Here is a 14,923-nt window from a genome sequence, read left to right on the forward strand (position 1 = left end):
AGATGGAGTATCCCTTTAAAACTCAAGTGTGTGTAAGATTTTCAAGCATTATATGTGGTATCCACTTGCCACATGTATTTGTGTTATTTGTATTTGAAATGTTGTGAAAAGTGTCAGCTGTTTGTTTTTGCCAGAGGGTTGGATGGATGGAGGATGGATCAGAACTGAAATGTCACCTTTCTTAGAAAACAGGTGTTTGTCCTCCAGGAATAAGTATAAAACTGGCACATCCAATTAATCATCTCTTACCATTTTTAAAATCTGTACACATCCCTCAGATATTACAGTAATCTGTCTCTCACACCTATTTGCCCGTCAATCTCTTTTACTGTGGGCCACACAATGCGAGATGTGATTCAAGTCCATTACGACAGATTGGAATCTCCATCATCCCGTAAATGGGATGTGTGTGCAGAACACAATTTACCCAACACTCCTGTCATAACCCCCCTCTACACATAGCAGCCACAGCTTTGATTGAAATTAATGACTCCGTGTGAAACATCTGTATGTGTTTTTAAAGCAGCAACGGATCTATGGGTAATTACAGTACATGAGGCACAGACTGAGGATGCTGGTAAACGCTGTTGAAGAAATGTTAAACTTTTAGAAGAGTGTGCCATAAAAGCATGAAAATGTCAGTAATGTTTTAGAGTAATGTTTAATGTGTTAACGTTTGTTAACTCTAAGATTCATTTTACATTCTTGTTTTACATGTATGCACTATCTACTTACTAATTATACTAACCCTGAACCTAACCCTAACCTTAACCCACATTAAGTCCAAGTAGTTACCTTTATATTACTCAGTACTTTCTTGTGTAAGTTCACTGTAAGTGCATATACTGTAAAATAGTTAATCCACAAAACTCTCACTGCATTTATTGTGATAATTTCTATGTACACATTTTACACATTTTCAGTTGTATAAACAATGAATAATAGTACATTTATACATGAATAAATGCTATAAAATTAATTGCTGGTTCATGATATTGTATGCATAAACCAATGATAACACAATTAACATTATTATGAAGTGTTACCACGGCATTAAAATGTAAAAAGTGTCTTTCTGGATGTCACACAACAATAAGCTGATGAATCTCTATAGTATATTGTTTTTGTATTAGTATTAACTACTCTAAAAAGGCATCCTCTTGAAGGAGGCCAATTCTAAATCAGGTTATGATTAGATCCTCTGGATGCCAAAGACATCAGTTCTTGTGCAGTTTTGCCACATTACACATCTTTATAAGCTTCAACATTAATATCAATATATACACTAGGTATCCCACTGAAATGAGTGTCTCAGATATGAGTGTCCGATGACACAATGAAACATAATCAGTCGGTATTTATTGTAGAGTCTATATGAAAGTGTGTGTGCAGTGTGGAGATTATTCTATGCTGTGAACAAGATTCTGCTTTTAACAGTTGGCAGGTTACCTGCTGTGGTTGTAGAAAGCAGAAGCTTGCCTTTTAAAGCTCTAACCTCACTGCCTCTCCTTGTGTTTGTGTGTCAGTGTGCGTGTGAGAGACAAAGAGCAGGCATATGCAGAAACCTTATGACTATTCAAACGAAAGATATCTTATTAATGCCCCTTTTGACAATAACTATACCTCAAAGAAAGGCATCATTGTTTAAAATGTAGCAGAAATCATCATTCACATGTATACATTTGGTGAGTCAAGTGTTCTGCTGATCATTTGCTTTAAATTGGTTATTATATAATCATCTGCCAACCCTCATGCTATGAGAAAATTGTTTTGCTGGCATGCAACAAAAGTTATCACTTATTAATATTGTTTTAGCAGTTGGTGATCACTGTATGTTAAGTTTAGGTTCAAGTTGATGTTTATAAAAAAAGAAAGAAAAAAGAAGGGGTCTGAACCCTTGTTTCCTTGAAATGTTAATTATACCACTAACACATATTACACTTGTGTTATACTTTTCCCCACTGGTTGTGTCTTTACTCGCCTGAAGAAGTGAGCCAGAACCATAATTAGTGTCACCCAGAAAGGTTTTTGGTGTTAAGGGTGCTCAGGTTCCTTGACAGCCTTTTTAAAACGACATTAAAATAGAATCGTTCAGTAGATATTAAAAAGTAGATAAAGGGAGGACATTTTTTTGGCAGGTATACAGTATGTGGGTCAGCAACTAATCAAATCAAATCAAAAGTTGTGGATTGATATTATTTAATGAACTTGAAATAACACTGAACAGTTGTATTTTTATTAACTAACATTAACAAAGATTAATACATAATGCATTGCTCATTGTTAGTTGCATTTACTAATGTGACCTTATGGTAAAATATTACTACAATATTTCTAAACGTTTTAATCAAAGTTGGAATAGACTTTCAATGGAGGGACAGAAATCTCTCAGGTTTAATAAAATATATTCAATATAGTCTTATGGATTTGGAACAACCTGATGACAGAAACTATAACACAGTGTTTATTTTTAGGTGAACTAACCCTTTAATGATTGATAAGGCAAGAAGTCGTAAAATGACCTATACCTTATTGAAGCTGCTGATAATAATCATATTTTTGAGTCCTGGAGTCCCATATGAGACTGTATCACTGTTCTCACAGATCCCTGCACTGCATCTGAAGATTACTCAGCCAGGAATACATTAAATGATATAAGTGCATACTATAAGAATATTGTTATTGCCTAAGTATGTGAGCTTTAAAAGGTGACGTGTGTGTTGCGTGTCAATTCTCGCGCTTCATCGCTTAAAAGTTTACATGGAGTCATCTACAGTGTACTGTCATTTGCTTTCTTGTTGTCACGAAACATGTTTGCAACAGCCGCGTCTCTTTCTCGTTAAGACATACGTACTGACTTGATGAAAGGCTTAAGCGCGCTTCAAACGTTAGCGCGCGTAATCTGACCGGAGTCTGTGGACGGGCTCGCGCTTTTCTCGGCGCACTGGAGTACATTGCCTTAACGCGAGCAAAACATTTGTCGATGATTGAGAGACGGCTGCTGAATGCTGAGAGAGAAAGAGCAAAGCCCGGAGCACAGAGAATAACCCTGGGCTAGGGTAAAGCACCACAGCGCCCGTCCTGGAGAGTGCACTGGACATCACTGTGAACCTTCACCCAGGACAGAAAGAGAGAGAGAGTAATGGTCTTCGTGATGGCATCAAAGTGGCTTATTTGTTTCTGCCTACTTTGGCTCTGCGTGACAAGTAAGAGGCTATTGCATACTTGTATTTAAATAATATTTATTATAATGGTTTGTCAAATAGCCATTAGTAAAATATTCAGAAATAGCAGCACGCAAAAACTAAGCATGAGTATTTTTTTTTATTACTGACATTGGTAACATGGTGTTAGTCTCTCTCTCTCTCTCTCTCTCTCTCTCTCTCTCTCTCTCTCTCTCTCATAATGGATGCATGCGTTCATGTGGGACACATGTGCATAGTGGAAGACTTGTTGATTAAGTTTATTATGTCCAATGTTTATTAAGTAGGTCAAATACTATTCTTTGAGTTTTTGTGCTTCTGAACTTCAGGAAAGTCATAGTTATTTTTTACAGTTTGAATCCTATGCTCTGTAAATCTACATATTGCTCCAGAAGACTTGAATTATAGTGCCTGCGTTATAAGAACTACTTTTGATGCTTTATTTTGTTTGGTAATTGTTGAAGTTAAACGGTGCTTGGTCCCCATCCACTTTCATAAAAAAGAGCAGCATGAACATTCTTTTAACTATTTCTGTGTTCCATGCAATTTTAATTAATTAATTAATTTTATATTCAATGTTTATTATTATTATTATCTAACTACATGTCATGTGTCTGTGTAGGGTTAGACAAATATATTATTATATATAAACATTTAAGGCACCTGTGTATAAAAGTATTTAAAGTTAAGATGTTTTTTTAGCTGGATTATTCACTTATAAGTTGCCATATGACCATAGACTTTTTTCATATTTCCAGTTTTGGAATGTGGAAGTAAAGGAAGTATAAATAAAGGTTAATTGAAGGCCTTAACAAATGTCATTAAAATATTCACTGTACTCTAACAGCAAAATATAAAATGTAATATTAATGTAAAAAAAAAAATTGCTTGCTATTTTTTTTAATAATGCACAAAGCGCTATAAAATTGTTATAAATGTACAATAAATAATATACATTTAGAAAGAAAATGTATTCTGTAGTTACATGCTAAATTAAATCAAACATCACCAAACTGTTAAGAGTCCAGAAGTTAGATTCTTATATTGAAATTCTGTAGAAGCCTTGATTTGGATTAATTTCATAACAAGCATCGTGGTTATTTTTCAGAAATATTGGTGATATTGTGATTACTAGTGTCCACAACCAGGCAAAAGCCTATCTTAAATATCTTAAAATGATCAAATATATATGTAATAGATCCGAAAATGCAGGATTACGATCGATGTGCAGATATAACCTGGGATAAGACCTATACACAATGTGAGGGATGAGAGCACTTAACCCCCACTAACATCCATTAACATCAGAGCAAGCTTTACAAAAACACACAACCTCTTCAGAAGCAGTTCAGTCACATGCACAAAAATCACAGCTCAGCTGAATAGCCTCAAACACACACACATAACATGGTAATTGTAGCAGTATGATATCTTTCATCTTTGTTATCAGCTCTTTCAAGAATTGTTGTGCATGTTTGTGTGCATGTCTTTTACTCAGGCTTTCTATCCACCTTAGTTTTCCAGTAAGAGCGGGTGTGGCCATTTGTAAATTTTATGAGTCTGGCTTCCGGTGTCCTCCGCTTCCAGCTATTTTTAGCTGTACAAAACAGCTTGTTTTGCTGCTTGAAAAGCAAACAATTGTGTCTTAAAATGTTATTTTAATGTATTATCTTAATCGTGAACACACTTGTTTGTAGTGCAAACAGTTTTACTGTTCAATGCATGTTGTTATATTCTTCTCGTTATTTCCCTACAGCAGCTAATGAACCAGAAGTCTGGCACATTCACAGAAAACATATTTTTCTTACTTCCCCGTTGAAAAATAAGGCAGAAAATGTCTGCACTTAAAAGTATAAACCTGCATTAAAAATGTGTATCTGAAGAGAAGCACCTAAAGAGATACAAGGACTCTCACTTAATGTACGAGTAGCACAATTTGGTAAAAGAAAAGGGTCTACAAGGCTCAAAAGTAAATATGAGCACACTATTGACATCAAGAAAGTAAAGATCATCACTCTATTTTTTGTAGTATGATGTAAAGTCTGGCTAACAGCTTAAAAGACAGCAGCAGTGTCATGCCTTATGGATCAATAAATTATAAGTCAAAAACACTGTATATATTATGGCAGTTGTGGCCTAATGGTTAGCCAGTCAAGCTGGTAACCCAAAGGTAGTGGGTTTGAGTCTCAGTAGCGGCAGCCTATGTGATGTGCAAATCTGGGTAAAAGGCTATTAAAACTACCTGTGTCAACTGGTTTATGCTTATGCCATTATGACCTTACTCTGATAAAATTAAACAGATTAGGTTTGAACATGCCAACGTGCATTGTCTAAAATGTAAAATATGAAATGTTTGTTTATTTATAAACATTCCCGTCATTTTATAAGGAGATTTTGGTACTCTCTGTTACTGCATTTGAATCCACTGCAGCTCATATAGACAATGAAAGAATGGTAAATAAATAAATCAATAAAATTATATTAGAGTCAGATGCTGCTGCAGATGTTTTGTCTGTCTGATGAAGCATTAAGCTAGAAATGGTGGTAACACACAGATGGGTCTGAGATTAGAGATACTAGGTCAGACACACATATATAGTCACACACTGATGGTCTTTCCAGAGGCTTTTGCTTAACATAACATCCTTGAGCACTGAGTTACACATAAACACACACATAAACTGATGTGAAGTGGATCAGGACCTTGCTTTGCTTAAAGGGACAAGCCATGCAAAATGACTAAAGCTCAGCATAGCCACAGAAGCTCAAAGGTGTGTGTCTTCCTGTGCAGAACAGATCCAACTGAGTCTGACACACTCTTGGATTCATGATGTAAACTAGGTGTGTGTGTGTGTGTGTGTGTGTCAGTATTCTGTTTTGAGAGGAGGAGCGCAGTCACTGGAGATCTTACATGGGTGGGGAGGAAATGACGTGTGTGTGTGTGTGTGTGTTGCTACCGGCTTGGCAAGTCATTGTTTTGCCATGTCATTGGCACACCCCCTCCACAGCATTGGTGGGCTTATGAGTTATGATGGAATAAGATGCGGAGAAAAATGATTCTGACATGTTTGTGTTTTTTTGCTCTGCAGTGAAAGCAGATTACATGCAGCTTAGCAGACACCTCTGACCTTTTCACGATTTTCTCAAAAGCTCCAGAACTATAAGAAACTGTAGGAGATAGCACTGCTTTATATCTTTAATGTCTTTTGATGATTTGATGTTTGACATTTAAAGACAATTTAAAAGATTTTGGCAAACAGACACTAGATGCAAAGCTAGAACAGTCTAGAAGGGATCATATAAAACAAGATTATTGGAGTATGTTAACAGAAAATACTTTCAGATTTTCATCTTTATAATTTCACATTTAATACAATGTGTTACTTGCCATTTTTGAGTTAAATTTGTTTTTACACCTTTTTTTAATGTCATTTTTCTTCTGATGTGATAATTCTTCTCTAATTCTTCTTCCTATTATTATTATTATTACTTTGGCAAATCAGTCATAATTTAGTTCATTTATAGTAATTTATAAATAAAGTGAACACAATAATCTGCTCTAAAATGTGCAGCTCAGACTCACATTGATCACAAAAAAGTCACAAAAATACTTTCTTTTATGTTCTAGCTAACACACAGTCATACTGTACTGCACTGAAAAGTTTATATAGATATAGATGTATATTAGATATAGATATATAGATTTTACACAGACATTGCCAGTAAATTTCACAAACAATTCCTAATAATATGACACCTTTAATAGAGAAAACATGTATTGTTTGTGTTTGTGTATTTTAGGGTCTCTTGCTGCTGATGCTGAGGAGAGGCTGGTAGATTTTCTGCTCGGGCCTGAGCGTTACAATAAACTTATCCGTCCTGCGGTCAATAAGAGTCAGCAGGTCACTATTGGCATCAAAGTCTCTCTTGCACAGCTCATTAGTGTGGTAAGTATGTCTCATATGCACACAGCAAACACAAAATATTCGAGAAGAGGTGGGCAGCTAGAGGTCTACTGTTTCGCAGAGTTTAGCTCCAACTCTAAACAAACACACTTGCTTGTGTGATTTATTATATGTGATATCAGCATCATAAATATATAGGCTACAGTACAAACTCATGACCCTAACCTATACTGTATAAACCTTTTTTAAGTGACTCTGGGTAAGAGTGTCTGCTAAATGTCTTAAATATAAATGTTAGATACATTTCTGTTTAAAAGTTTTAAGTCTTCATTGTCACATGATCCTTCAGAAATCATTTCAACATGCTGATTTGCTGCTTTTTAATGAACTGTAGATAGCGTTGAAGTGTTTTTCGCCCCCAGAATTCTTTGATGAGCAGAAATAAAAATACTGAATATAAATATCAGTTTCATTCTGACTCAACTTTATAGCTAATATTTAATATTTACATTTTTTTTAAATATTTGATATTTCAATAATTAACATTTAAGGCATTTTGCATTCAACCGTGTGAGTGTGTGTATAAATGGTGCATTTGATGTTCATGTCACAAGCACACAATTGCATTAGAGCCGTGGTGCAGCAGTAACATGCCTGTGACACATTAGAGACGTAAGGTCATTCACACTGACAGGTGAAATCACATTGACACTCTGTTGTAACCAGGCGCAGTGCCACACAGTGACAAGTGACAAAACAATCTGTTACTATTTTTGTCTTGTTGCACTGTGTAGCCCCGCCCTCTGTGGAATCTCATTTGTTCAGATCTGTGCTTCACAAAGCTGTAAATTAGAGCAAATCATTCAGACTGAGTTTCACATGCTTTAACCCTTTCGTGTCATTTCTAGATAGAACTCAGTGTTAGTGCTCACATGGTTGATGCATCTTGTGTCATGTCCTGATCTCATCATAACCCTGTCACTCCACCCGATTATTTTCTATTCACTTTTCCGCTGTTACATGCAATGTTCTGCTCTTTTTATAGAATGAGAGGGAACAAATCATGACGACGAATGTGTGGCTGACTCAGGTGAGCTCACCTGCTATGCCTGTGCTCTCATCTGGATAGTGTTATAAAACACAGTCTAATCAGCTGTCAAACACATGAGTGCATTTACTGCGTGTGTCAAATTTGAGTTGTAATTCAATTATAGTTCATTTCTAAAAGTGAGGGAAAATCCTGTTTAACCAAGTGAATGCATTTAGCTGTTCTGTTAAAAGTGTGCTTGGCAGCAATTCTGGTACATTGTCTAACCCACATTGAAAAATTTGAACCACACTTTACTCTCTCTGTAGGAGTGGACTGACTACAGACTGGTGTGGGACCCGAATGAGTATGAAGGCATCAAAAAACTACGAATACCATCACAGCACATCTGGCTTCCTGATATAGTACTCTATAACAAGTATGCTATAACTGTGACCAGTACATTTATATATCATTATCTACTGTCTATAGATATATATATATATACTGATATATAAGCACTGTAAGTCGCATTGGATAAAAGTGTCTGCTAAATGCATAAATTTATAGACTTAGTTTGGTATCAATAAGAGTTTTAATTTCTTTTGAAGGTCTCTTCTGCTCACCAAGGCTGCATTTATTTGATTAAAAATTTCAGAAAAACAGGATTTTGTGAAATAATATATATAAAGGAATATGTTATTGCTAAGTCAAACAAATAATTTATAATTGAAATTAATATTTAAAAGTGAAAAAAATTGATTTATTAATAAAAGCATTCATTTCTAAAAAAATAAAATAAAGTACTGATAATAGTACTGACTCTATATTATAATGACAATATGAGGTTAATATGTATGATTTTCTATTGGCTGAGTAGTTCAGATGTTTATTTTCACTGATCACACACCACAAAATAATTTTTTTTTTATTTTTAGCAATTTATTTTATTTAGATTTGCTATAAATATATGATTATAAATTATATGTAAAAAAAAAAAAATATATAACAACCTCATTGTTAAGCACTGATACATACTTTCATTCAGTATAGTTATGCACTTTTACATGTGTATCATAATGTTTGATAAACTAATGTTTTATTTGGAATAACTTTGTTTTTGCCGTTATTAGTACCACATTAGTTAAATTTTTGCAGCTTTTTTCAGTTCTTATTAAGGCCATGGGATGTTGTGAGACCTGATGCAGAGCAGTGTTTAGTGTCAAACACAATACAACAAGCAAACTGTCACTGTTACACAAGACTGGATAATTATGCTAGAAAGTTGCCAAAAGTAAGAGTAGTCTCCCTTGTTGCTGTTGTTTCATGTCGTTCACGTATATGGTCTTGACAAAGCTCAGAAGAATAAAGAAAAAAATAAGTATGACTAGCAAAATGTTTAAAGTGTTTGATTTAGGTCAGATGGTTGTTCGTAGTGGAAGCAATATGTGTTATATAACCTCTATTTTAGTAGATAAAAATAAAGGATGCACTTACGCATGTTCATTGCTTAAATGGCTAAATTTGGTGGGATGAGACTTTAGTTAGCTTACGTCTAGAGACACTGGCGCATCGAATCCTTTGCTTAAATAAGCATTGAATTTCTATGATAATTTTAATTGAAAAGCTGTACACTAATATTTTCAAGGGCACAGAGGGAGAGAGATCCTGGATTAAAGATCTGTTAATTAATGCATACTAACCAGGAACTGTGTGTGAAGAGGAGGCGTTCTCAGCATCTCATATTCACGGGTTTTTCAAAACGGGGGCTATGATTTAAGTTAACCACACACACACACACACACACACACACACACACACACACACACACACACACACACACACACACACACACACACACACACACACACACACACACACACACACACACACACACACACACACACACACAAATTTAGTTATTTAGAAGATGCTTTGTCCAAAGTGACTTACAAATGAATACATTTATAATTATATACCTAACCTAACCCTAGAACGCCAAATTTGATATTAGTTTAATTTTCAAGAAATCAAGAGATTAACAATTATTTTAAATAAAAAATGTATGAAATTAACACATTAATTTGTTTTAGAAATTGTTGTTATTTAGAATTTTTTTTTTAAATTTACATAAATTGTTTATTTGTTCTTTATAATATATTTGCATAAAATACAAATATATTTTAAATAAAAAATGAATGATAAATAAATAAAGTAAATAAATATAGAATGCATTTAGAACTGCATACATTTTCCCAGTGTAACTCCCTTTTTGTTCTTTAGGAATACACAGAATACAGTTTATTGATATTCATAATATTCATTTTTTCTTACAGTGCTGATGGTGTATATGAAGTATCATTTTACTGCAATGCCGTAGTCTCCAACACTGGGGATATTTTCTGGCTCCCTCCTGCCATCTACAAGAGCGCCTGTGCTATAGAAGTCCGTAACTTCCCTTTCGATCAACAGAACTGCACGCTTAAATTTCGCTCTTGGACCTATGACCGCACAGAACTCGATCTTGTCTTGACGTCTGATTTTGCCAGTCGTGATGACTACACACCCAGCGGCGAATGGGATATTGTTTCCCTCCCTGGCAGAAAAAACGAAGACCCCAATGACCTCACATATCTGGATATCACATACGACTTTGTGATTAAACGCAAACCTCTCTTCTACACGATTAACCTTATCATTCCATGCGTCCTCATCACGTCTCTTGCAATTCTGGTTTTCTACCTCCCTTCAGACTGTGGAGAGAAGGTGACACTATGCATGTCGGTTCTTCTGGCTCTTACTGTGTTTCTGCTACTGATATCGAAGATTGTTCCACCAACATCATTGGCTGTTCCATTAATAGGAAAGTATCTGATGTTTACAATGGTGCTGGTCACATTTTCTATTGTGACGAGTGTGTGTGTGCTCAACGTGCACCACCGTTCTCCATCGACACACTACATGCCCGAGTGGGTCAAGTGTGTGTTTCTTCATAAGCTTCCTACTTTCCTTCTGATGCGACGGCCTGGAAGGTCTAATGTACGGGAAAGGTTTCGACGGAAACACCAGCGAAAATCATTCTCATCTCATCAGGATGGAGACTCGTTCTTCTTAAGTGATGACCCTGGGCGTGTGTGTGGGGCCTGGAGGGTCGGTGAACTCCCTGAGGGGTCGGAGTTCAGGCAGAGAGTGAAAGTCAGGCACGACCAAGATGTGGATGAGGCCATAGATGGTGTGAGGTTCATTGCTGAACATATGAAGATTGAGGATGACGATGAAGGGGTGAGATGTGGTTTTGTATTTTATTGACTGATTGACTTCATCGATTTATTTATTACTGAGTTTGAGTGGATTAGAGTGAAGTTTTAGTAAATCAACAATACAGCACAATAACTATTTTAGGGAAGTCGTGGCCTAATGGTTAGAGAGTCGGACTCCCAATCGAAAGGTTGTGAGTTCGAATCCTGGGCCGGCAGGAATTGTGGGTGGGGGGAGTGCATGTACAGTTCTCTCTCCACCTTCAATACCACGACTTAGGTGCCCTTGAGCAAGGCATTGAACCCCCAACTGCTCCCTGGGCGCCGCAGCATAAATGGCTGCCCACTGCTCCGGGTGTGTGCTCACAGTGTGTGTGTGTGTGTGTTCACTGCTCTGTGTGTGTGCACTTCGGATGGGTTAAATGCAGAGCACAAATTCTGAGTATGGGTCACCATACTTGGCTGAATGTCACTTCACTTTCACTTTTTCACTTTCACTATTGATCTGATGAATCTTATGGGTCAGTTCTTTTGAGGGAATCAAAAAACATGCAGCACAACCGGTGTGATCTGATTCCCGAACAAATGACTCTTATGAGTCGGTTCATTTTAATGAATCAAAAAACATGTAGCACAACCAGTGTGAGCTGATTCCCGAGTAAATGAATCTTATGAGTCGGTTCATTTTAGTGGATCAAACAACATGCAGCACAACCGGTGTGATCTGATTCCCGAACAAATGACTCTTATGAGTCGGTTCATTTAAGTGAATCAAAAAACATGCAGCACAACCGGTGTGATCTGATTCCCGAACAAATGACTCTTATGAGTCGGTTCATTTTAGTGAATCAAAAAACATGTAGCACAACCAGTGTGATCTGATTCAAGAGTTCAAGATGCATATTATGAATTTTTAACAGTACAAATTTATAACATTTTACATGCTGTTTAATATGCAAATTATTATATTAACACTGAAATGTCATAACACATTTAAAGTGTAAACATATATTTATAATTATGCATTATTGGAATCATCACATATTTTGTAAATGAAATCAAATACTAAAAGATGCATATTTGTAATGGTAATGAATATTTAAGTAGGTTTAAGTTTTTTTTTTTTTTGGTTTGCAGATCATTGAGGACTGGAAGTATGTAGCCATGGTGATTGACCGTCTCTTCCTCTGGATTTTTATCCTGGTGTGTGTCGTCGGCACACTCGGACTCTTTGTTCAGCCTCTCTTTCAGAGTTACAACACCCCCGTGGCAGAAGAAGTGTGAGTCACATCTTTCTCTCTCTACTCCTTCTCTTTTATTCATGATAGAGGAGTGTTTGGAGGCAAGGGCCTTCCAGAGTTTTATAAACTTCTGCATTTAACAATAGTGTCACCTTCGATGTGGAAAAGTTACTGATGCATCTGCCTCTCTCTGTCCTTCCCTGCCTTTTCCCATCATATTTTTCTCTTTCCCATTTGCAGATATGGGGATTTCTAAAATATCTGCTGAGTGATCCTGTGACTTTGGGGCATACCAGCTTTGACATATCACAAACACGAATCCACATTAACGTTCAGCAGAACAGAACCATTGTGGGTGCGAATTCACTAAACTGTAGCATTAGCGTGTGGTGTTTCAGTGCAAACTTATGAATTTTATTCACCAACCACCCGCAATACAGTTTAAGTAGCACAGTGCATTTGAATTATTTTTTTTGAAAACCTCCTTTCTATGCAAATTAGGCTTCTTATAGCATGTGTATTAACGTTGCGCTATTATCGCCCACAGGAAGTTGGCTGTAAACACAATTGTATGTAAAACAGATACCTGTTTACATTTTCTACTGATCGTGGTAACAGTAAATTATCAAATGATGATTAATTGGAGTAGAGTGTTATAATCAGCCGTAAAAAATGCCATTACTCAATTTGCATAATTTCTTTAGATGCAGATAAACACATTTGCTGGTTCTGTTCCTTCTTAGTGAATTCCCTATGTGTGTCACATGACAAACAGTCTCAAAGCTATAAACCAATGATCCTGTTTCTTTAATTAAAGGTGCTGTATGTGATTTTTTATTATTATAGTAAAGCATACAAATACCATAATTGATTTGCAGATATTTAGGAAACATGCTTTGCAAACTTGTTTCTCTGAAAAGCAATGCTACAGTCGGTTAATCTACTTTTAAATGTGCATTCTGTGTCAGAATGTCTGTTTTTGTTTTGGTCTGTGTGATTCCTCATACAGTCAGGGAATCCAGCAAACAAATTGGGTCAGAGATCACAGATTCTATCCAACCTAAAAAGCTTTGGATCCAACTAAAAATCTCTGTTTCGAGAGGAATATTTAAACATGGATGAATCATCTTGTCAGCTTACATTGTAAGGCTCGCTGCCTTTTTTTATCAGTTGAATTCTCCCTGTCGCATGTTCTCAATCTGGCAACCCATGTGAGCATCGAGTCTGAGGAGGAGGGACTGGAGAAACAATATTTTTAAGCTATATATTTTAACTAATAGCTCAAAATTACATACTGCACCTTTAAGAGTTTCTCATTTGAGCAATAATAGCATAATATTTTAGCTGTCAGCTGTCATCTTTGCAGCCAAATTGTTGTATAACATTTATATGGTTTATGTAGTGTTCACTTTTATGTTTTTTTTCAAGGCACACATTCACTTATATCAAAGAAGGGTTTACAGGGTTTCAAGAGCAGGATTATCAGAGACCTTGATGCAAGAACTAATTTTCTAAGACGTTTTTTCTCCTCCTTGCTTGACCTCATACAAATGCATTGACACAAACTGTAGTTCACTCAGTATTGTTTGAAATGAACGTTTGATTAATGGCTGTAAGTGGTTTTACGGAATTGAAGCACATTTTAATTGCCTTAAAAGAAAGTTTCATGCTGTGATTGATCACTTCACCACCACGAAAGTATGATCAATAGACTTTTCAAAATAAGCATTGCAGTTATAAAAATAATACAATAAATATTTTTTTCCTTCATGTGAGAGCTGTTTTTTTAATTTCTGCATTTTCTTTGTATTTATTTTATTGCACATTCAATATTTATGCTCCATCTTTAAATCGAGAGGGTCCATTTACAAGTACACACAAATGCATTTTTCCTCGTGGACAATCTTTCATTATTGATATTTGGTTTATATATTACACACATATGATACACACTGTGGTGCTTATCTGTTTTAAAGTGTCGATGTGTCTGAGGTATCAACACGTAGACAGAGTTTTACCTTTTTAACTGATGCTTCAGTAACATGCACGCACTGGGTAGCATAATGAATGTAGATGCTTTCGCTAATCTCTCTTCCGACATTAGCATGGAAAATATTCCATTGCTATGGAAACCACTAAGATATGGGTGTGCACTCATTTTAAAGTGGCCTTCCCCATGTAAATCATATTCCCTGTAGAGGGATAAATCCTTCAAGTGGTAATGACAAAAGGTAGAGCTTTATCATTTTAAATACTACCATGAATGTGCAATTAAATAATTAAAATTGCC

General features: G+C 35.9%; 1 protein-coding gene across 1 annotated transcript; it reads left to right on the forward strand.

Moving 5' to 3' along the window:
- Positions 1-2,778: 2,778 nt before the first annotated feature.
- Positions 2,779-14,408, forward strand: LOC132142191 (neuronal acetylcholine receptor subunit beta-2). The gene is made up of 7 exons (XM_059551852.1): positions 2,779-3,206; positions 7,005-7,150; positions 8,154-8,198; positions 8,465-8,574; positions 10,472-11,417; positions 12,530-12,672; positions 12,874-14,408. The coding sequence occupies exons 1-7, from the start codon at positions 3,143-3,145 to the stop codon at positions 12,887-12,889; spliced, it is 1,470 nt and encodes a 489-aa protein (XP_059407835.1). The 5' UTR covers positions 2,779-3,142; the 3' UTR covers positions 12,890-14,408.
- The last annotated feature ends 515 nt before the right edge of the window (positions 14,409-14,923 follow it).

Source organism: Carassius carassius, chromosome 6 (assembly GCF_963082965.1).
Source record: "Carassius carassius chromosome 6, fCarCar2.1, whole genome shotgun sequence".
In the NCBI taxonomy this organism is placed as follows: domain Eukaryota; kingdom Metazoa; phylum Chordata; class Actinopteri; order Cypriniformes; family Cyprinidae; genus Carassius; species Carassius carassius.